This window comes from Camelus bactrianus, chromosome 16, assembly GCF_048773025.1.
Source record: "Camelus bactrianus isolate YW-2024 breed Bactrian camel chromosome 16, ASM4877302v1, whole genome shotgun sequence".
NCBI lineage: Eukaryota > Metazoa > Chordata > Mammalia > Artiodactyla > Camelidae > Camelus > Camelus bactrianus.
In genome coordinates this window covers 36980585-37003603 of record NC_133554.1, presented here as the reverse complement: position 1 = coordinate 37003603, position 23019 = coordinate 36980585, and the positions used below count along the sequence as shown (strand labels likewise).

The window sequence follows — 23019 nt, the reverse complement described above, 5'->3', positions numbered from 1 at the left end:
CGTCTTTTCCCTTGAAGAAGTTACAGTCTATTTGGATAACTAAGTTAACAGTGGTTATGTTTTTTTTTTAAGACAGTAAGTTAATTACATGTAAGTATAATGTTGATTTAAAAAGGGAACACACCTAATGTCTTCCTTTTCCTCTTGTGATAAAATTCAAATCTTCAGGTAGTTTACAAAGCCCAGCAGACCTGGCCCCACACCTTCTTTGCAGCCAAATCTATACTCTCCTGTCCAACTACACGCTAGTCAAAGAGGTCTTCTTTCAGTTCTAAGAATGCACCTTGGTCACTCTCTGTTGAGTGCTTTGCCACTTGCTGCCTCCGTCTAAGACCACGTCCTCCGAGCTTCTCGTCATTGGGTCTTGGAGGGTCAAGGCCCTTCATGAGGCCAGTGTCCAGGGGCTGAGTCTTGGTCCACTTCATCCTCCTGTTGGCAGCACAAACACCCTGCCCTTACCTCTGCTTTGTCTGGATACTATTTCTTTTTCCCTCTCTGGAGATTCCATTAAAGGGGTTTAAGCAGTGGGGCGATGTGTACTAGGCAGGTCTCAACAAACTGCCTTTCCTCTGTCCCTGAGGAGGACCTGGGGTAGCTGACCAGTCTCCGTCCTGCCCAGCTGTGCCCTACTGGCAGTGAACTGAGTCCTGATTTTGCGCCACAACCCCCCCTCCTCTCCCCCTACCATTGTGTGCCTGCCTAGGAGGATACACATCAGTCTGCTTGGGTCTAACTTAATTTTCTTGATTTATGCAACCCTTTCTTGAGAAGCAGCTTTACTCAGTCACTGCAGCCCTTGTGGAAACACTGACTAGCAGCCCTGGAGACGAAATGATCTTTTAATGGTACTGGAAATTCACTACGTTGCTAGGGGAAAAGTAGAAAAGCACGGACTTAGAGCTAGGAGTTTGAATCACAACTTCGCTGCATTCATCGTGCGAATTGCTTGACTTTTCTGGTTCTGTTTCCCTCTCTCTAAAATGAAGACTAGGAACTTTGTGCACATTCACTGAGATCTGTCCCCAGTGGCATTTCATCTTCCCCCTGCCCCAGGAGAACAGATCTGTGTCCCTACAGCAAGCACCACTGGGGGGCAAGCCTCTGCCGCGCCTGCACTTGAGCAGAGCTGAGCCATTGCTTCGGGGCAAACTGCAGAGGCATGGGTAACAGCCAGTTTTTGTTCCTACATGTGTCTGACGAATGTCTTGATTAAACTGTCTTGAGTATTGGGGTCAATAAAATGTCCTTCACCCCTGTTGTCTTGGCAGGCGGCGCAGAATAGCAGACTTCCCTATCTTGATGGCTGCTTTCTCTTTCTCGGCCCCTTGCTGGCTGTTCAACCTCTGTTCAGCCTTTAAAGTGTCAGCATAGCCCATGGTTCTGTCCTGAGCTTCCTTACCCCCTCCATCCATACTGTCTCTGGGTGATCTCACCCTGATTTTATTTTTTTAACTTTTTATTTTGAAATAATTTGAAACATTTTAAAAGTTGCCATAATCATAATAGGGTTTGCCTGTTCTGGGCATTTCATAGAAATAGAATCATACAATATGTGGTCTTTTGTGCCTGGCTTCTTTCTTTTTAGCATAATATTTTCAAGATTCGTTCATCTTGCAGGATGTATCAGTACTTTGTTCCTTTTTTTTTTGGAGGGAAGCTGAGTAATACTTCATTGTATGGAAATGCAGGCATACCTTGGTGATATTGCAGGTTCAGTTCCGGACCACCGCAATAAAGCAAATACTGCAATAAAGTGAATCACTCAAACCTTTTGCTTTCCCAGTGCATATATAAAGGTTATGTGTATACTATACTGTGGTCTAGTAAGTGTGCCATAGCACTATGTCTTAAAAAAAACAAGGTCCATACCTTAATTTAAAAATACTTTATTGTTGAAAAAAATGCTAACCATCATCTGAGCCTTCACTGAGTTGCAATCTTGTGGCTGGTGGAGGATCTTGTCTTGCCTCAGTGTTGATGGCTACTGATTGATTAGGGTGGTGGTTGCTGAAGGTTGGGGTGGCTGTAGCAATTTCTTAAAATAAGAAACAATGAAGTTTGCGGTATTTGTTCACAGATGATTTCTCGTGGCATGCAATACTGTTTCATAGCATTTTACCCACCGTAGAAATTCTTTTATAATTGGAGTCAGTCATCTCAAACGTTGCCACTGCTTTATCAAATAAGTTTACGTGATATTCTAAGTCCTTTGTTGTCATTTCAACAGTCTTCATGGCATCTTCACCAGGTGTAGACTCCAACGCAGGAACCCACTTCTTTGCTCATCCGTGAGAAGCAGCTTCTCATCTTTGGAAGTTTGATCACAGATGGTAGCAATTCTGTCCCTTCTTCAGGCTCCACCTCTAATTCTAGTTCTCTCACTATTTCCATCACATCTGCAGTTACTTCTTCCGTTGAAGTCTTAAACCTCTCAAAGTCATCCATGAGGGTTGGAATAAACTTCTTCCAAATTCCTGTTAATGTTGATATTTTGACCCCTTCCTCGATAAGCACAAATGTTCTTGCTGGCATCTAGAATGGTGAATTGTTTCCAGAAGGTTTTCAACTTATTTGCCCAGATCTTTCAGAGAAAGCACTGTCTATGGCAGTTCTGGCCTTATGAAATGTATTTCTTAAATAATAAGACTTGAAAGTTGAAATTACTCCTTTATCTGTGGGCTACAGAATGGATGTTGCATTAGCAGGCAAAAAAAAAACACATCAATCTCATTGTATGTCTCCATCTGAGCTCTTAGGTGACCAGAGCTTGGGTGCATTGTTAATGAGCAGTAATATTTTGAAAGGAATTTTTTTTTCCTGAGCAGTAGGTCTCAACAGTGGACTTAAGATATTCAGTAAATCATGTTGTAAATAGATATGCTGTTATCCAGGCTTTGTTGTTCCATTTATAGAGCACATTCTTAAGGGCCCTTGGATTTTTGGAATGGTAAATAAGCATATGGCTTCAACTTGGAGTCACCGGCTGCATTAGCTCCTAATGAGAGTTAGCTTGTCCTTTGATGCTTTGAAGCCAGGCATTGACGACTCTCTAACTATGAAAGGTCCTAGATGGCATCTTCTTCCAGTATAGACTTTAATCTACACTGAAAATCTGTTGTTTGGCGTAGCCACTTCCATTAATTATCTCAGCTGGATCTTCTGGGTAACTTGCTGCAGCTTTTCCTTCAGCACTTGCTGCTTCACCTTACGCTTTCATGTTGTGGAGATGATTTCCTTCCTTAAACCTCATGAACCAGCCTCAGCTAGCTTCCGACTTTTCTTCTGCAGCTTCCTCCCCTCTCTCAGCCTTTATAGAGTTGAAGAGAGCTGGGGCTTTGCTCTGGGTCAGGCTTTGGTTTAAGGGAATGTTGGCTGGTTCGATCCTCTATCCAGACCACTGAAACTTACTCCACATCAGCAATAGGCTGCTTCGCCTTCTAATCATTCGTGTGTTCACTGGAGTGGCGCTTTTAATTTCCTTCAAGAACCTCTCCTTTGCGTTCACAACTTGGCTAGATGTTTGGCCAAAGAGGCCCAGCTTGTAGGCTCGCTTAGCTTTTGACATGCCTTTTCTCACTAAGCTTAATCGTGTCTAACTTTTGACTTAAAGAGAGATGTGCGATTCTTCCTTTCACTTGAACACTTAGAGGCCACTGTAGGGATTAATTGGCCTTATTTCAATATTGTTGTGTCTTGGAGAATAGGGAGGTCTGAGGAGAGGGAGAGACGGGAGCAGCCAGTTGGTGGAGCAGAAGGAACGCACACCTTTATTGATTATGTCTGCTGTCTTACATGGTGCAGTTCATGGCGCCCCAGAACAATTAAAATAGTAACATCAAAGATCACTGATCACACATCACTACAACAAATTATAATAATAATGAAAAAGTTTGAATATTGTGAAAATTACCAAAATGTGACAGAGACACATAGTGAGCAAATACTGTTGGAAAAAATGGCACCGATAGACTTGCTCAACACAGGGTTGCCACAGTCCTTCAATTTGTTTAAAAAAAAAAAAGAGAGTATCTGTGAAGTGCAATAAAACAAGGTATGCCTTTAGCATATTTTGTTTTATCTGTTCATCAGCTGATGGACATTTGGACTGTTTCTGCTTTTTGACTAGTATGAATAATGCTTCCATGAACATTTGTGTACAAGTTTTTGTGTGGACGTATGTTTTCGTTTCCCTTGGGTGTATACCTGGGAGTGGAATCGCTGGGTCACTTGGTAACTCTGTTTTGATATTTTGAGGTACTGCCAAAGTGTTTTCTAAAGTAGCTGCACCATTTTGCATTCTCACCAGCAGCCCCTGAAGTTTCTTGTTCGTCTACATCCTTGTCAACACTTATCATTATCTTATTTTATTGTAACCATTCAACCATTTATTGGAATATTCAACACCAACCAGTGTGAAGTGGTATCCCATTGTGATTTTGACTATTACTGTTCTTGCCCAGAATGGTTACTACTATGATACTCACCAAGTTTCCTACCTCTGTCATTTCTTCTTCATTTATTAGTTGCTATGTAAGGGAGAACAATGCCTTTTCCCAGATACATTTATTCAGTGACTTATGTGTATCAGTATGTTTCCATATCTTGGCTACTGTGAGTAACAATGTAATGATGAACATGGTGTTACATCTATCTTTTCAAGTTAGTGTTTTTGTTTTCTTCAGACAAATACCAAGAAGTTGAATTGCTGGGTTGTATGGCAGTTCTTTAATTTTCTGAGGAACCTCCATACTATTTTCCATAGTGGCTGCACCAGTTTATATTTCTACCATTAGTGCACAAGGATTGCCTTTTCCCCATATCCTTGCCATCATTTATTTCTTGTCTTTTTTTTTTTTAATTAAAATACAGTCAGTTTACAGTGTTGTGTCAGTTTCTGGTGTACAGCATAATAGTTCAGTCATACATATATGTACATATATTCCTTTTCATATTCTTCTTCATTTATATTTCTTGTCTTTTTGATAATAGCCTTTCTAACAGGTGTGAGGTGATAGTCCTTGTGGTTTTGATGTGCATTTCCCTGATGATTAGTGATACTGAGCATCTTTCCATGTACCTGTTGGCCACTTGTATGCCTTCTTTGGAAAAATGTCTATACAGATCTTCTGCCCATTTTTAATCATGTTTTAATTTATTGTTTTGCTGTTGAGTTTTATGAGTTCTTTATATATTTTGAACATTCATCCCTTATCAGATGTGTGATTTGCAAATATTTTCTCCCATTCAGTAGGTTGCCTTTTCACTTTGTTGATGATTTTCTGTGCTGTGCAGAAGCTTTTTAGTTTGATACAGTCCCACTTGTTTGTTTTTGCTTTTGTTGCCTTTGCTTTTGGAGTCAGATCCAAAATATCATCACCAAGACTGATGTCAAGGTGTCTTAATCACCACTGAATACTCAGAGCCTAGAACAATACTTGACACATAGCTACTGCTCAATAAATATATTTTGGGGGGACGAGGGAGGTAATTAAGTTTTTAATTTATTTTTAATGGAGGTACTGGGGATTGAACCCAGGATCTTGTGCCTGCTAAGCACACTCTACTACTGAGCTATACTCTCCCCACTCAATAAATATTTTTTGAATGAATGAGTAAATAGGCAAATAAACGAACTTAGGCTACTTGCCTTAAAACTCCAGGGAAGTCAATGCAACTTATTGGACTGAGTGAGGAAATAAAACTAAAGGGAAATCCAAATATTTTCTGCTGAGATGGCTCTGCCAGCAGAGATGCTGTGGGGAGGGGTCTTGGGAAAATCAACTACAGAATGGCATGCACGGACTCAGGTAATTCAGACTCAGTGGTCACAGGTCTCAGAATTGGGGTCTAAGCTTTTCTTTGGGTCATCTGGTCAACTATCCTCCTTCACCTGAGTGCAACAGTCTCTCCTACGAGACTGTAGTAAGTTTTAGTCGGAGGGATTCCGTACTGCTTGGTCGGTCATTCATTCACAAATGTGTATTTGGAGGCTTCTGTGTATAAAGTGCTGGGCTTTGGTGTTGTGGGAAACAAAGGTGAGATAGTTATGTTGAGGGAAGGCTCTAGTATTCAAAAGATTTGTATCTTCCGAGAGGTAATGTGTAAGTCTGCTACAAACAGAAAAACAATGAGAACTATAAGAAAGAAAATCCGGTGCAATGGGAATTCAAGCAAAGGGGGAATTGTCCCAAGCTGAGGCACTCCACTTTGTGGAGGAGGTCATGTTCAGTTTCGACCTTGAACAGTTGATGCATAAAAAGTATTTAGTGACTATAACTCAATAAAAAAAAAGTTAAAAAAGTATTTAGTCAGTTTCACTCAGTCTGAAGGAGTTAAGTTCCTGTGTGCCTCGTACTTCTGGGGCTGGAGGTCAGCAGTCACCTCTTGGAAGGAATTTCCATCAATGTGGTATATGAAAAAATTTTGACACACACTTGTATAAAAAAAAATGTCAGAGTAGCAGCTGAGTTTGAAACACAATGTATAATAATGCACTTAAAATGGGCATTCACATCAAGCAGCATGAGAGCAGTGTTCATACCTGTTAGGTTTAAGTGGCAGCTGAAACACGTGCCAGGTTATGTATCTGCCAGGCACAGATACAGCATCTTACATTGTAATCAGGATTCTCCCACGTCTTGGGATTCACATTTTGGGAGTGAGAGTTACTGTTTACCAGAAATGTCATTCAAAGTCCAAATGAAGAAGCTCTGGCTTGACCAGCAGTCGGTGAGAAAGAATTAAGAGAGGCTGTCACCTGCCAGAGAGCCCTCCTTGTGTGGCTGGGACCGTGGAGTTCCCAAATCCAAGGCAGCTGGGGGGTCAGACAAGGAAGCTTGCCTTTAGGTCTCTGGGCTGGTTTCTCTTTGCTGGTGGAGCCACCTGTCTTTAGAGCTCCCTGCTGCTCCATCTCTGCTGAACTGATCTTTATGCTAAATCAAAAATTTTAACTGGCTTTCTCTTTGTGAATCATAAATTCTAGAACAGAAAACGTGTGTCGTTCTGGAAAGTGTGAGAAACGGGGACAGACATATGTGTTGCTTCACTGGGTGCTCGTTTAGAGAAGGAAGACACTGTCCTCTGGTTGTGCACCAGCCCAGTATGGTTCCTGGTCTTTGCACAGCACCCCTGTGAGGATTAACGTCCGCCTGCTACCTCCGAGGAACAGTTCAGGTGCTGCTTGAATTGTATTTTCACTAAAGATCTCAAGAACAAAATGGAAATCCCTAGATTCTGATACTCCAAGCAAACCTAGTTCTGGGAGAACTGACAGATAAGGCTTTAGGTGAGCAGACAGTCCATCATCACCTTGCCTCACCTTAGATCAGTTCGCATGTACAGGGATGCTTGGTGGGTGGTGTTCATGTCTTTCCTCTGTGTGTGATACTTAAGAGGTGCTTACATTAAGGGAGCACCCCATCTGCATATCTTTACCCATTCATCAACACGAGTTCTTAAATTCCCCTCCAGCAGGTTGGATTCCCCTTCATTTTGTGGTTAGGATGGCTCTGTTAGGGTAACTCGTCTTAAAAAACAGAAACAACAAAAAAGGCAACAGACCCTTCTGAGAGAGGGTATGGGGCTGTAGCAGACAAGGGTACAATGTCTGTCACAAAAGGTAACCTCTTTTGCTCATCAATGAGTCGTCTGTGCTTTGACTTCTCAAGGTCCTGGCGAAACAGGAGCCCAGCAGGCAGTGAGCTGGGCGGACCCTTCCATGCACTTCCAGCAGTGGGCAGTTTTGGGTAGAGGGCAGTGCAGCATAGGAAACCCTGGGCTGCAAGATGAAAATGTGGACTAGCGTGCTTCCGCTTTCAGGATCCAGTCTGAGGCCCCAGGGATGGTGGGATCCTCAAGCACTTTGACCTTTTGCCAGGATGGGAACAGAGAAGTGGCTCGAAGCATCAGGATTTGGTAGGTCTCGTTTTCCTACCCCACCCCAAACCCCCCTCCCCACACAAAGCCCCAGAAGGAAGGAGCAACTTAGCCCTCTTCCCAACAATGCTGGAGCATCTCCCCCACCCACCTCAGGGCCCCCCGCCTCCGGGCTGTGTGGGAACCCTGACCCTTGAAGAAAAACTGCTGCCCTATGAACTGCCCCCATTCTCCTCAGATGCACCCAGGGCTGCGCTTTGACTGAACTCATCAATCCTTCCTTTGGAACCTGTTCTTCCAGCTTCATTTTCCTTCCCTTGTTTCCTTTCTTTCTAGAATTCTGAGAGCTGTACTGTTCATTGTTTCTACCCATCATTATTAAGGGAGAGAGATGGAAACATTCCCATGGTAACAGTTTCATCTCAAAATATCTGAATGCCATTAGCTGCTTTCCCACTCCAGGGAGAAGACTAGATTCTTTCTCTTTTCCTTCCTCACCCTCAGAGTGCAGTTGACAGATCTTCTCTGCACTGCAGGGAGGCCTGCCCAGGTCAGGAAAAGAGGCAGGAAAGCCCAGAAAGCCAGATAGATCTGTTTCTTAGCTGACTTTACTTTCTGAACAAAGTGGAAACATTTCAAAAACTTAAAATTATATGGCGCTCACACGGACCCAGAGAATTGCTGGGGGAAGAAGCACTGATGAAAATACTGACTTCTCCGGGGGAAAATCATCACCTGAGCACACATGAGCAGGTCCAGCCAGCACAGACCCAGTTCAAAGCCCCCAGTGCCACACTGTCTTTCTCACTGCAGAGCAGCGTGGTTTGAGCCGATTCAGATGTATACGCCGATCATCGTTGGAGAGGCGGGGAGAGAGACAGTGGGACGAGAGAGCAGTATGCTTTATAGTCACGACAGCCTTTGTGGCTGATGAGGTTTTCGTATTGAAATGGGATGAAATGGGCTAGGAGGAAATAGAACACTTTTGTCTTATTTTATGTATATTTGTGGGGTTTTTATCTTTTAAGAAATTTTTGTTTTGAAATAATTATAGGTTCACAGGAAGTTACAAAAATAGTACAAAGAGGAGTACAGTTAAGTGGCAGGATGCAAAATGAATATACAAAAATCTGTTGCATTTCTATACACTAACAATGAGCTACAGAAAGAGAAATTAAGATTCTCATTTACAATTGCAGCAAAAAGAATAAAATACCTGGGGATAAATTTAACCAAGGAAGTGAAAGACTTGTTCACTGAAAGCTGTATGACGCTGTTGAAAAAAAATTGAAGACATTTTATCATACAGAGTCTTTTTGGGTCTTTCTCTGCCATCTATAGTTGGTTTTTGTGGTTTTTTTCTTAATTTTTAGGGGGGCAGGGGGAGGTTTTTTTTTTTTTTTCCAGTGGAGGTGCTGGGGATTGCACCCAGAACCTTGTGCATGCTAAACATGCGCTCTAGCATTTGAGCTACACCCTCCCCCCCATCGTCGCTGAATCTTTTCTCACAATGCCTTCCCATCATGAGCGGCTGTTGGATTTTGCCTGCTGCTTCTTCTGTATCTGTTGATATGGTCATCTGATTTTCCTCCTTCAGCTCACTCATGAAACATGTATACTTGTTATCTCACCATTTAGATGGGCCAGAAATTGAGCAGTTTAGTCAGGTGGTTCTGGTTCACCATCTCTTGTGGTCATCAGAAGGCTGCGCTCGGGCCTCAGGACCCCTTTCCAGGACAGCTCGCGCCTACTGCTGTTGGCAGGAGGCCTCAGTCCTCACTCACCACAGGGGCCTCTTCCCACAGGGCTGCTTGAGTTACATGACATCTCCCTTCACCACAAGAGCAAGCAATTCAAGAGATGGAGAACGAGGAGGAAGCTGCATTTTCTTTCATGACCTCAGAGGAGGCATACATTGCTTCTGCCATATTCTGGTTGTTTTTTGTTGGTGGTGGTGGGGGTGGGGGTAATTAGGTTTGTTTGTTTGTTTGTTTAATGGAGCTACTGGGGATTGAACCCAGGACCTTGTGCGTGCTAAGCACACGCTCTACCACTGAGCTATACTCTCCCCCTTGCCATACTCTGTTTATTAGAAGTGAGTAACTAAGTCCAGCCCACACTTAGGGGAAGGGAGTCAAGCTCCACCTCTTGAAGGAAGGAATACCAAAGACTTGGGAACATATTTTAAAATCCATTGCATCATGGTAGTTATGGAAAAGAATGAGGCAGCACATCGTATACTGATATGAAACAATCTCTAAAATACATACCCAGTGAAAACAGCAAGATGCAGAGCAGTGAGTAAGTCTGGATGCCATTTGTGGTTTAAAAAAGCAATGAGGGATATATATGCAAATATACACACACACGGTTCCATATACTGTTACCTCTTAGATCATCTATCTTAGATTATTAACGTCAGATTATCTCTTAGAGAATACACAATAAGCTGGCCTCGAGGTAGGGGGGAGATTTGCTTCTGTCTGAATTTTATTTGTGCAAGTATTACTCTTCTATAATAAAATAAAATTTAATTTAAAAAATAGATGAAAATAACACAGAAATGAATGACATTACTGAAAGAATTCAGAGTAGAAGGATGACCAGTTTGGGTGGAATTAATTGGAAAAAGCTACCAGGGTGGGACGTTTTCTGGGGGACTGGTTTACTTGCTTGCTTGCGTGTTTCCTTTGAAGCTTTCCTCGAAGCCACGTGTTGAGACAGGAGGCTATAAGCAAGATGTTCCAGGAATATAGACTGAGCTCTCTGGAGGAGGGCACTTGGGAGAGGGCTTCCTCAGGCTCCCACACCAGGTATACCTGCATTTGTACGTATCTGTCGTACTTTCTCTCCTGTTACTACGGATAAACTGTCCACAGGGCAGCCCCGTTACTTCAGCACTGGATTCCCGCCCCTCTGTGTACATCCTCCAGCAATTCTCTCTGTCTCTGTCTCTGTCTCTCTCTCTTCCCACACACACACTTTCTCTCTCTCCCCGTCACCCCTGGAAACTTCAACTTTTTTTTTTTTCTCCCGGATATTTCCATACAAATATATTGCTGTTTTTAACACCTGAAAAAATTATCTTGTCCTCATTCTTCTGTTCCCTTTTTTTACAATAGCATTGCTGGAAAGTCTCTCCAATGTTTTCTCCTGTTCTCTCTTTTTTTTTTTTCTTTTCCATATCTATAGTTTATTTTTCATGCAAGTGTAATTGATTTATAAGTTGTCTCTTTCTAAAACTTGAGATGTGATTCACCCACCATGAAATTCACCTGTCTAAAGTGTATAATTCTTTGGTGTTTAACGTAGTCACAGAGCTGCACAACTGACTATCACCACTGTTTAATTCAAGAACACTTCATTTATGGGAGTTAGGGAGCCAACTGCATTCTTTTGCATGTGGATATTCAGTTTTCCCAGCACCATTTGTTGAAAAAGCTATCCTTTTCCTATTGAATGGTCTTCTCTAGATCCATCCATGTTGCTGCAGATGGCGATATTTCATTCCTTTTTTTATAGCTGAGTAGGATTCCATTGTGTGCCTGTGTGTGTGTGTGACATCTTAAACCAGTCGTCTGTTGATGGGCACTTGAGTTGTTTCCATGTCTTGGCTATTGTAAACAGTGCTGCTGTGAACATTGAGATCCATGTGTCTTTTTTATTTAGAATTTTCATTTTTCTGGATATCAGCCCAGGAGTGGGATTGCTGGGTCACAAGGTAGCTTTCCTATCCTGAATTCTTGCTTTATTTTTCTCTGTACCTCTTATCACTATCTTGTATACTTTTTATATAATTAATTTTGTTAGCTGTTAGTCTCCCCAGCACTGTCAGCTCAGTGAGGGCGGCATTTTTGTTTGTGGTGTTCACCACTTTACTCTCAGCTCCTTGTGCAGTACCTGGCACATAGCAAACACTCAAGACATTTGTTTAGTGAGTGCGTAACAAGAGTCTGTTTGCACAATGGGTGGGTGGGAGAGTGTAAAAAAAGGAGGGGAAATTAGCACATTTTATAGAGCTGTTTCCAAAGTCCTTTCCACATATTTAATTCTTGTATCCAAGAGGTATAGTATTATTATCATCCCCATTAAAAATAGAACTTTTGCTAAAGGAGTTTGGGTAACCAGTCACAGACCCGGTTAAGTAGCAGGACTGAGACTTGAACCAACGCCCTCTGTCAGTTACCTGGATTGAGGCTGGTACCCCGTTACCTTAAGCTCCTTTTGGCTTTGATTTTGCTCCTGACCATTTCGCAAAAGAAGGAGCAGAGCTTTTGCCACGGACTTGGTAGAAGCACTTCCACATTTCCGAGTTACAGCATCCTATGAAAACTCCAGCCTGACAGAGTGAGCGCACCACCTGCAGATGCCCAGGAGAGCCCGAGACTTATTTTTAGCCAGAATAGGGAAAATGCCGAATATCTTCCAGGAGAGTTGGCAGCTGGCGGACTGCTGATACAGCTGTGTTTATGTAAGCTGGTGGCAGAGGAGAGTACGAGGGTTAGAAAGGAGGCCGGAGGTGCTGAATCCACCGCTCGTTCTGACATCCAGTGCCTTTTTGCAGGGAAGTGGTGGGTGGTTGCCAGGGGTTGAGGGTTGCACAGATAATTTGGAGATTGCAGGGCGCGTGGGCACAGCTGGCTCCCCCTGTGTCAGAGCACTCGTCAGAGCGGTCCCTTAGGAGATCTGTCCACCGGTTCCTGGCCTCTTCCCACCCTGTTATCCAGGAGTAAATAAAAGAACAGAAGCTCATTCAGATGGTACAGCTGTAAAGCACAGTAGTTCATCTGACTGTGACCGTGTTTCTCAGATGTTCCAGATGAAAGTGATCCCTAACACTCCATCCTACAGAAGTTGTCAAACAGTGGGCTCCTGTTTTCTCATAGAGGCAGAGAAGGAAGCTTTAAAAGAGTCGTCTGCAGGCTCTATTAAGGAGAATCAAGATTGAAGCTTTTTCTAGTAGAGATTTTTTTACCTTTAATTATGAAAATGTTCAAATAGAAACAGAAATAAAGCAAACAGCATAATGAACCCTCGTGTACCCATCAGCCACCTTTCACAATTATCAACATGGCCAGTCTTATTTCATCTGTTCCCCCACCCACTCTGAAGTTATTTTGAACTAATCCCAGACAGCACATCATTTCTTCTGAAAATGTTTCAGTGTGTACTGCTAAAATATAGGGAATAAAAAAAAAAAAACAAACCACGATACCATTTTCACACTTTAAAAAAAATAAACAATTTCTTAAGATCAAAATACAGTGTTCAGCTATCTCCAATTGTCTAAACAAGTTTTTTTTTCCCACTTTGTTTAAACCAGGATCCAAAAAAAGATTCATCTCTTTCCCTTTCTCCTTTGCAATTTACTGCTGAAGAAACGAGGTCATTTGTCCTGTAGAGTGTTCCACGGTCTGAATTTCTCTGATTGCATCCCTGTGGTGGTGGTCAACATATTCCTCTGTAAATTTATTTGTTAACTACCAATTTGTTTCCTGTAAATTGGTGGTTAGATCTAGAGACTGGATCAGGCTCAGATTCAGTTCTGTGGCAAAAATACTTCATAGATGGTGCTGTGTACTTCATCAGAGGCAGTGAATGCCTGGTTTCCTTTTGTGATGTTGGCAACCTAGAATCATTGCCTAGACCCCATTAATTGACTAATGAGTGCCTAGTGCATTTTAAGGAACAAGTGTGGCTGCAATGGCTGTCTCTGAGTAATACAATCAGAAAAGCATTTCCTGGAAAATGTGTTGTTCGTTTCATTGGTATTTCCCAGTCATGAGGACAGCCCTGGACGGCCTGGTGGCTGCACCACGGTGCTGGTCTGGAGCCCCTTAGGGAACCGCCTACCCTAGGCTTTGTGTGCCTTGGTTGGCTCTGCGGGGTGTTGTGGCTGTTTTCCCCCACTAGAGGACACTGTGGCTCCGAGACTTCATGTGGTTCCCAGCCAGTCTTGGCAGCTCTCAGAATCCAAGCCATTGGCGTGCATTTATTCGGCACCAACTGTGTGCCTCGTGTATCAAGGAGAGAAAGAGGTCAAACACGAAGTCTGATGACACTGTTTCTCAAGCTAGTTTTCTTTGTATTTAGGTACTTCTCCATCTGTTGGAAACCACTTTATCCCCCCACAGGGTGGCTGCCTCCTGCTGTAAACTGCAAATTTGGTTCCTTGGTGTTGGATTTAAAAAAAAAAAAAAAACCTGCAATAACCAGTATATGAGCTTTTTGGAATGTGAATGTATCCAAGAAAGATGCCAAAGTATATTCATTTCTGAAATAATATATTCATTTATTCAACACCAAGTATTGAAGATCCAAGGGGAAGGGGAGGGGCACTGATGTTGACTGAGAGGTACTCTGTGCCAGGCCCTGTATCATTCTTCTCACCTACATGCTGGCGAGCTGGGTCACATTAGCCTCATTCAAGTCCACCGAATCTGAGGCTCACTGAGCCTAACTGAACTAACCTGCTGGAGGTTATCCTGCCAGATACAAAAGGAGGTCTGTATGAATAAAAACATATGCTTTCCACTAAACCCCTGGATATCAGGCTGACAGGCATGGTTCTAAGTGGTAGAGAGTGTGGGGTAATTCCAAAGGCATCCTGTCCTCTGGGGGCCATGATACAGCACAGAAGTTACAGCAAATGGACAATTACAAGTTCTCTAATAAGTGGTCATCCTCACGACAGGCAGACTCTGCTTGCTCTGATGCTGTTCTTAGGCAGGAGGAGGCCAGTAACCACTAGTAAATGAGCATCACTGGGTGCTGCAGTAGGAATGCCTTTGTGTTGACTGCCCACTTGTCCTCACCCCATCTGCCCTGCAACCAAGGCTTTCGGGGGCATCCGTGTGGTTCAGGCAATGACCAACCAGTCCACCTGAAATATGTAGCAAAGCCAAGACAGACGTACCCCCTACTGCTCACAGTCTAGTTTCACAGAGGAAGACAAAGGCAGACACATGTGTTATCGGGGGAAAGCAATGGCTCTTGAAAATTCTGTGCTGAAGTAGCAAATAATTTCAAATGCCCTTCCCATTATTCATATTTTCAAACCCACTCCCAGCCTCATCCTGATTACCTCACAGTTCAGCTCTGCCAGCACAACCAAACTCACATCGTGGGAACCTAAGCCATGTAATTGACTAAACACGGTGAGTTACATTAAGGAGAGAGAATGGCAGCTGGCAGTTGGGAAAGTGGACTGGCTTAAGCTGGGAAAGAAGATACAGGTGGCTGGTGTCTAAAGAAACAGAGCTAGGAGTGCTTGGGGAGGCTCCACCGTGATCACCACCTCAACCTCAGGCAATCAGAGCTTCAGGGTTCTTGGGGGAGAGGACGGGCATGGGTGTGCTCCTCCAGACAAGCCCCAGGATAATGAATGAGCCATCAGCCAGCGCCTTTGCTCTCCAGTGAACGGACCTCCCCCTGCAGACCGTGCCTCTGCAGATACAATTGTGCCCCAGGAGCCATCTGGCAAATGTTCCCACTCCTTCGGCGTTTCTGGTATTTCCCTGACTCGCAGCCCCTTTCTCTTGGATATAAATTGTTGCAGCAAGCCAAGCCTGCAGAACGCCTCACAGGCTTTCCCTGAGCCTGGTTAACCCCATGGCTCACAGCCTATGAGGCTGCTCACAGCTAACCGATGCTTGGATGCGTGCGTTTCTCCTTTCTGCCGTTCTTGTGTATTTGGGAGTATGCAGAGCAGGCATCCAAGCTGCAGACTGGAGCTGCAGCAACCAGATTGAGAGGCTGGGGGAAAAGCACATTTCCGCTGCAGGACGTCCTTCACGGAGAAGGGACAGGTTAACTCCATCTCTCTGCAGAGGACAGCTCCCCGAGGAGCCACAACAGGCCACCACAGCTGTAGGACAGATCACGTGCTCCAGCCGCACGCGGGAGGCTGCCCAGCAAACCCAGACTCCCCACGCCAGCCAGCCACCGGGCCCCATTTTGCACAAAGCCACGTTCCGCCTCTGATCCAGCTCCGGATGGTGTGCAAGGCTAGAGAATTGTGGGTCACCTTGGAGCCACTCGAGCCAGCCCCCTATTTCCACCTGCGTTACTGATCCTAATTTAGAGAACAGATAAAGGCAGGAAATGGAAAGGGAGACTGTTAGTCTCATCTCCTTGGTAGTGTGCTTTTATGGGCAGGGAGGCCGAGTTGAGCCATCAACCATAAGCCCCTCACCCCCATCCAGGGAGTACCAGATTGTCCCAAAGGGATGTGAGAGGAAGCAGCCAGTGCAAAGACTCCCAGAATATCACCATCGCCTGAACAACGAGCGGGCAGTTTCCATGCAGATTCACACCTTCCTGCCTTAGTACACACAGTTCCCTTCGTCTTGAACGCGTCAAGCCTCATCCACCTGGCCAGCTTCTACTTGGTCTTGTAAGATTCAGCTCCAGCATCATTTGCTTGGACCCCCTTTCTGTCGCCACCTGCTTTGCATACATCTCTGCCCAGTACCCATCATATTGTACCTGCAGATTTTTTTAGCATGTCTCCTCCACCCGTCTTAGACTTCACTGAGGCCGGAGGCTATGTCTCATTCATCTCTGTATCTGGAGCCTCAGTCCATAAAGATGTTTATCAGCAGGGTTTTGGAAGGAAAAATCAGAGATTATGAAATTTCCAGATAAATTCTTCTGCTGAAATCTCCTAGTCCCCACCCCCTACATGTTTCACAAAGGATAAAACTGAGGCTAGGAAACTGTGCCCTCCCCAGAGCCACATGGCTGAATAGTGACAGAGCTGGAACAGGAACCAGGTCTGCTGAGGAATTACGTCCTGACCTGTATTCCCCCATCCAGCCTGGGTGGAAGGGCTGATCCGAAATGAACAGGCTTCTGGGCAAGTTGCAGGAGGGCAAAGGATTAGAGTGATAACAATTGAATTTCAGAGCTGGAAGCGGTGTCACAAGTCATCTAGTCTGACCTCTGCATTTGCAGATGAGAACATGGAGGCCCACGGGGTTGAGCTGCTTTGCCCAAGGTCACACCACAAGCTGGTGGCAGAACCAGGACGAGAATTCCCTAACCCCCGGGAGAGCCAGCCTCCCACCCAAGAAAGCTGCTGGACAAAGCCCTCCCTGACCAGCTGCTCTCCGAGGGGCATTTCCCTGGAGTCCTTGACTCTTCTGGGCTTTTCTTTCCCTCTCTTGGTGGCACAGGGCTTAAGTAGGGTGCGTTCTGCATAAATAATAAAGCCTGCTTCCCTTCCAGGGAGGAAGGCCACGTCTGGGCGGGCAGCGTGACAGATGGTATTTACAACGTGCGCCGAGAAGTTCTCACACAGCCTCACTCGGGCTGTGTGGCTGAGAGATGCAGGAAACAGATTTGAGTGCCCACTGTCTCACTCCTCTGCCTGGCGTTCCCAGGCAGCTGCCGCCGCCGCCGCTGGTTTCTGTTCTGTCTCCCTGCGCTGGGGGCCTCTTGCTGTTCTGGATACAGAGATCCAGGATGTTTTGCAGCTGCGGCTGCTGCTGCATTCTCATCAGCAGAGAGCCTGCTCCATGGACCTCACGGCATTTCCCACCGTAGCCCCTCGCCAGAGTAGGTGCCAGATGAATTGACATTCTTCCTAAAGGAGGCCAAGGAAGTCCTCTGAGGCCAAACACCGGACAGAGTTCCCAGGAACTGTGACAGCTGGGAGCTCTTCCCCAGGCCTGGACAAGAGTAGCATTGGGAGACAGGTTTGCTCATTGAGCAGATAAATGCTGTGAACCTGCTCTGTGCCAGGACTCGTTCTAGGAGTCAAAGATTCTGCGGTAAGCAAACAAAACCAAGTCCTCGTGGAGTGGAGTGGACACTCGAGCAGGAAGGTTTACCATGGGCCTCACGGCAAATTGCCTCCAGACTCTCCCCGTCCCTTGTGCTCCACGCTGGGCATCCTCATGTCTGGCTCTGGGCGGTGGGGAAGGGCAGCCAACCATCCCCCCTCCTCCCGGGGACACCGATTGCACACGTCGCTTAAGACAGACGAAGTGGAAAAACAATCCAATGGCTTTTGCGCCACAGCCAGAGACACCCCCAGAGTTCTGGCTCACACCAGCCTGGACCAGCCCCACCTAGGCGCCCTGATTTAGCCCCACCCGCTTGCCCTGGGAGAAGAGAAGCCCACTGCGGGCAGAGGTCTGGGCCAAGTGCTCTCACCACCGCAGGGGCTTTTGTCTTTCACTCTTGAAATAAGAAATTTGGTGAGGGGAATGGAGAATCAAACCTGCTCTGGGCCCAGGGATTTTACCTTCCCCGTTTGTCCTTGTTCTGCTATCCAGAAAAGGCCGGCGTTTTGAGGATGAAATGAAATGACAGATGTGTAAGTGCTTTGAAATAAAGGCAGCAGGGATACAACTGTATTTTTATTATGCAGAAGAATCCTTTCTCCATAACATAAAACTTGTTTCCTGTTGAGGGCTGAGAGTAATAACTATGTAATTAGACTCCATGTCAGATCAAGAGACATGCTCTATTTCTCATTAAACATTTGTTCACCACCTACAGTGTACAATGTTGTGTATTGTGAGAGGTGCAAAACTGAATAATAATCTCACCTTCAAGGAATATATATTCTTGTACAAGGAAGATAAAACTTAGATAATATAATGCAAGGTCAAAAGAAAAAAGTGATCCAGAGGAAGGAGTGGTCCTATCCAGGCATGGAGGGTTGAGGAAAGTCTTCTGAAGGAAAGAGCATTTGTCAGAGAGATGCACATGGTTGAACTGGGACGTGCTGTTTACCAAGGACACAGGACCTATCTATGACATAACTAAAGGTCACAAAGAGTGTTGGGGGCTCACAGAGAATCCAGAAATGGGGCCCTATGGACAGCCTAGCCCCAAGGAGCCGGCAGACAAGGAAGATGAGGCCTGGCAAGGCAGCTGAGCATTTCTCTGAATATGGGATTGGCTAAATCTTGGACCTGTAAACGTTTCCTCTGTGCTTTTCTGAGCTTCACTCTTGGGTGCCCACACCTCTCTTTGAAAGGGTTTGGTGTCTATGAACCTAGACGTCTTTCAGTAATGATTTAAGTTCCTCAGAAAACTGGGGGCCCCGGAGTGAGAGAGGAAGAGACTAAAGGAAAGGAGGGGGAAAAAGTCCGTTTAGCAGTCTTGTTCTGTTTGATCTCAGAGACAGCGGGCAATGATGGAAGAATGCTGGAGCCGGGGATGGAGGGCGGTTGGATTCCAAGTGGCGGTCTCCTCCCTGGGCTGCGCCCGCTGTTCGGACTTGCCGACTTCAAACAGGACTGGGGGATTCCTGGAAGACAAAAGAATTCAGGGCAGGGGCTTGGATCTCAGTCAAAAATAACTCCTGTCTTCATCCCAGGCAGCTTGGGGCTGTTTGCAGGCTTCTCAGAAAATGGAACTCCACGCGGGCGGAGGGGACTGTTAGGGTCGGAAGGGTGTGGGCCTGGCCGAGGGAGACATCAGAATGGGAAACTGGGCTTGAAGAAGAGGCCCAAGCACAAAGGTTCTGGAGAAAAAGTCACTCCCATTACCCCCCCGCCCCCGGTGCTGCCATTGCTTTGAGCCGTAATTACAGCCCTGAATGTTTCTTCGCTGGTTTCTCATTAGCTCATGATGTCCACAAACAAACTCCTGGGCTCCCCTCACCCCCTATTCCCTCTCCCAGCGGTTCCTCCTGGCTTTCCTGGTTCACCAATGGCAACCCCATTGTCCCCGCCCCACAAGGTTCAGAACATCAGATCCATAAAGAAATTTCCTCCCTTTCTTGGTAGATGCATCTTAGACACTCAGCCCCCAAACAGCTCTCCCCTCTCCCTTCCTCTATCCCACTGGTCTGTAATTAGAGGATTATCTAATTTTCTCCCAGGAGGCCAGGGCCTGGGTCTTATTTCCTTTGTATTCTCAGCACCTCAGCCAGGGTCTGGCAAAGAATGGACACTCGCAATGTGTTAGCAGAATTGCTCTCTTGAGCTGCTGCCAACTTAATCTTCCTAAAATGCAGCTCCAATTAGAAGCCACCACTGCTTCTCCATTGCCCATTAAGCAAGGTCCAACCTCCCCAGACGGGCACTCAAAGACTCCGGCGGCGTGGTTCTCACCCACCTGGCCATCCCTGCTTCGTGCTCACCCACAGAGTTGTTCCCAAGACAGTCAGTGGCTTTCCCAACTCTGTACCTTTACTGCAGTGGTCCATCCACCAAGAAGCCCTTCCACACTCTACCCAGAAGCTGCCCTCTCAAAGTTCATCTCAATAGCATACTCCTGCCCCTCTGGACTGAGTTTGACCCATCAGAATCTGAACTGCTCTCTCCCAGGCTCTAACCCTGTCCTGCACTGACTTAGTGTCTTGTTAGGAACTTTACAAGAGGTCCTGGATGGAGAGCACTTACAAAATGAAGAGCAGGGTATGAATGCCAATCAGCCCATCAGCAGGTAGCCCCAGGGTACGAACATGTAGGAATGCCTGGCCAGGGCAGCGTTCAGCATAAGTGAGCAGGCACCATGCCCTTTCTCTCCTCTGTCTCCAGTATGGCACAGAATGTGCTGGCCCACAGGCTGTCTTAGGTTGGAGTGGGACAAAAACTGTCAGATATCCTGGCCACTCCCACCCCTTAGAGGTTTCAGGCCTTGGGACCCAGGCCCCGGGTCCCACTGCCTGCTGGGAGTGGTCTGTTCCTAGTTGCAGATGCCCCTGGGGCTGAGGGGTTCAGTGGGCTGGCTGGCTGGTGAGGCTGAGGCAATGCTGAGGGCAAAAGGTGAGAGTGTGGCCTCAGGTTCACAGAGAATGTTGGATGTCACAACTTGTCACAGAGTCCAGATGGCTGTGCTCCTTCCAGCAGGGGCCAGGGAAAGGGAAGCGGTCTCCTGAAGGGAGGATTCTGGCTAGAGGTCAGGAATTCTTCCCAAAGAGACTTTTGGGAACACTGTCTGCCGAGGTGGGGTGAAATGTTCCTAGGGCAGATGGAGGAGTAGGAGACCCTTCTGGATACTACCCAGAGCCTCCCCCTCCCCTTTATTCTAACCGCTGCTGCCCTCATGAACCCATCTTTGGATGGCACCTCCCATGTCCCTGTGCTCAGGCCAACCTCCCTCCTGTCTGTCTCCTGCACTACAGCTGGAGGGATCTTTTTAAATATTACTCTCCTGCTCACAGTCCTTCGATAGCTCCCCATTGCCCTTAGAGTAAAGTCCAAGCCCTTTTCTCAGGAAGCACACCCTCCCCTCCAGGCTGGGCTCTTTACTTTGAGTGCCTTGCTCTGAGTTCCAGCCTGCCAGACTGCATACAGTTCCCCTCCCAAACCATGCTGCCTCCCAAGTATGTACTGTTCTCTCTGCCTGGAATGTCTCCCCTCCAGCTTTTCCACTTTGCCTGGTTCTGGGGCATGTCCTTTGGGAAGCCTTCTTGGACACACAGGAATCCCCTCCTTTGGGTTTCTATAACCCTGGACTTCCCTGGCTGTCACCCTCAGCTGAACAGTTTCTGGAGGTCAGGGTCTGGATCCTGTACACCTCTGTATTCCCAAAGCTCTGTTACTGGCACTTAGTAGGAGCACAAGAAATGTTCGGGGAACTGAACTGAGCCTCCTGAGGTCCCTTCCGCTGGAGGGAATGACAGAGTTGGATCATTTGATAAGCGCTGTCTCTGGGCTGGAGAGAAGGCAAAATTCAAAGGGCAGCTGGGGTCAGAACACTGCCCAGGGCTGCTGGGCACCTCACAGAGGCCAAGACCTCCCTGGGTCCTTCTCTTCCCCTCCCCTGGAACCGCCCGCTTCCTGGCCCACTTCACCAGTCCCAAAGATCTAAGTGTAACACAGCCAGCACCCATGCAGGTCCTGTAAGTGATATGGGGTGCGGAGGGTGGGGGGAGGCAGTGACACTGACCTTAGGGCCCCCAGCCACCCCATGTCCTTCCGGGCTTCATTCTGCAAAGGAGTCGATCAGCCTCTCTTCTGTCCCCTGAAGGCTGTTTTCAAAATCACACCCTATGCAGACAGTTTTATTTACAAGAAAATCTTGGCAGGATCTTGACTTGTTAGTAGAGTAGGGATGGGGGGAGGGTGGTGAGAAACAAAAATAGTTGGAATGATCACACTTTCTGAAACCGAGATGAAAATTGGTGTCTGTAGCAAACTCACCTAATTAGAACGGAGTTAATTTCCTTCTCTGCGTTTAGGAGGAACAGTCATTGTCGGGTGGGATGGTCACAGGTTGGATCCTGGGGCCGGGGTTCTGTGTTCACTTTATGAAGATGAGAGCATTAATTGCAACTTTCACCAATGGAAATGAGCATCAGTTTCTGAGAGAGAGAACAAAGGCCAGTAAGGGGAGTGGAAGGAGACAGCCTTGGTGTGGGCTGGGGACTGACGGTTGGACATCACCAGAAATGAATCCCTGAGCCCCCTGGGAGAGCCCAGCACCTGTCCCAGCCTGCCATTGGCACCGCTTACAGGCAGAGCCTCTGCTTAAGGGAGAGTCTCTCCTGGGAGTTCTCTCCTGCAAGGAAGCAGGACCGATTTTGCTTTTTTTCTTTAAAAGATTCCCTACTCCTCTGCTCTAACTTGATTCCTACTTGCTTTAGCCCCTCTCCCAGGTAGGGCACTTCCCTAGTCTTACATTTGCCACCTGGTCCAGTAAAGCCAGGGCACTGTCACACAGCTCTGGGTGTTGGGAGGCCAAGGTTCAGGGTTTGGGGTCTGGGATTCTTCTGAATTCTTCCATCTCTAAACTACTGGGCTACCTGGTCCCCCCAGGATCTGAGACCGAAGTGAAGAGAAATAGGGTGGTCGAGGGACGCCGTCCTCCCAGCATCTTGCCCCTAATCTATTCGCAGTTAACCCCGACATTGCCAACTTAGTGAATATCTCTCCCCTGCCTCCTTCACGAGTCTGCTGCCTCCAAGTCATCGTTAACCCAGTGGGTCTCGGCAAGTGGACACTGCACCCTCCGGCCGGGTGCGGAGAGGCAAATCCGGACCCGGAGTGGAAGCAGCTGGTGATGTGGCCGGGGATAGCACAGCCCCATCCCCGCCCTGGGCCGTGCGGCTACTTTGCCCAGCCCGCAGCAGCCCTCCTCCTCCCCAGGCCGCGGCGCTCTGACCGAGTCGGCCCGGGGGGTGGCGCCCGGGGGGTGGGGGCGGGGGCGGCGGTCCCCGGGAGCAGCCCCGCCCCCGCC

General features: G+C 46.6%; 1 protein-coding gene and 1 long non-coding RNA gene across 2 annotated transcripts in view; one reads left to right on the top strand and one right to left on the bottom strand.

Annotated features, from left to right (window-relative positions):
* Window positions 1-18080, top strand: part of LOC105071603 (mitochondrial Rho GTPase 1) — a 100401-nt gene extending 82321 nt beyond the window's left edge. Inside the window, exon 22 of the mRNA XM_074343061.1 lies at window positions 17104-18080. Coding sequence (XP_074199162.1) covers window positions 17104-17221 — 118 coding nt within the window. The 3' untranslated portion in view covers window positions 17222-18080. The remainder of the gene's footprint in view (window positions 1-17103) is intronic.
* LOC123617808 (uncharacterized) lies at window positions 18080-22123 on the bottom strand. The gene is made up of 3 exons (XR_006726069.2): window positions 21984-22123; window positions 21730-21830; window positions 18080-19138 (listed from the first exon to the last, which is right to left on the bottom strand). It is a non-coding gene; the product is annotated as an uncharacterized LOC123617808 (long non-coding RNA).
* Window positions 22124-23019: the final 896 nt, after the last annotated feature.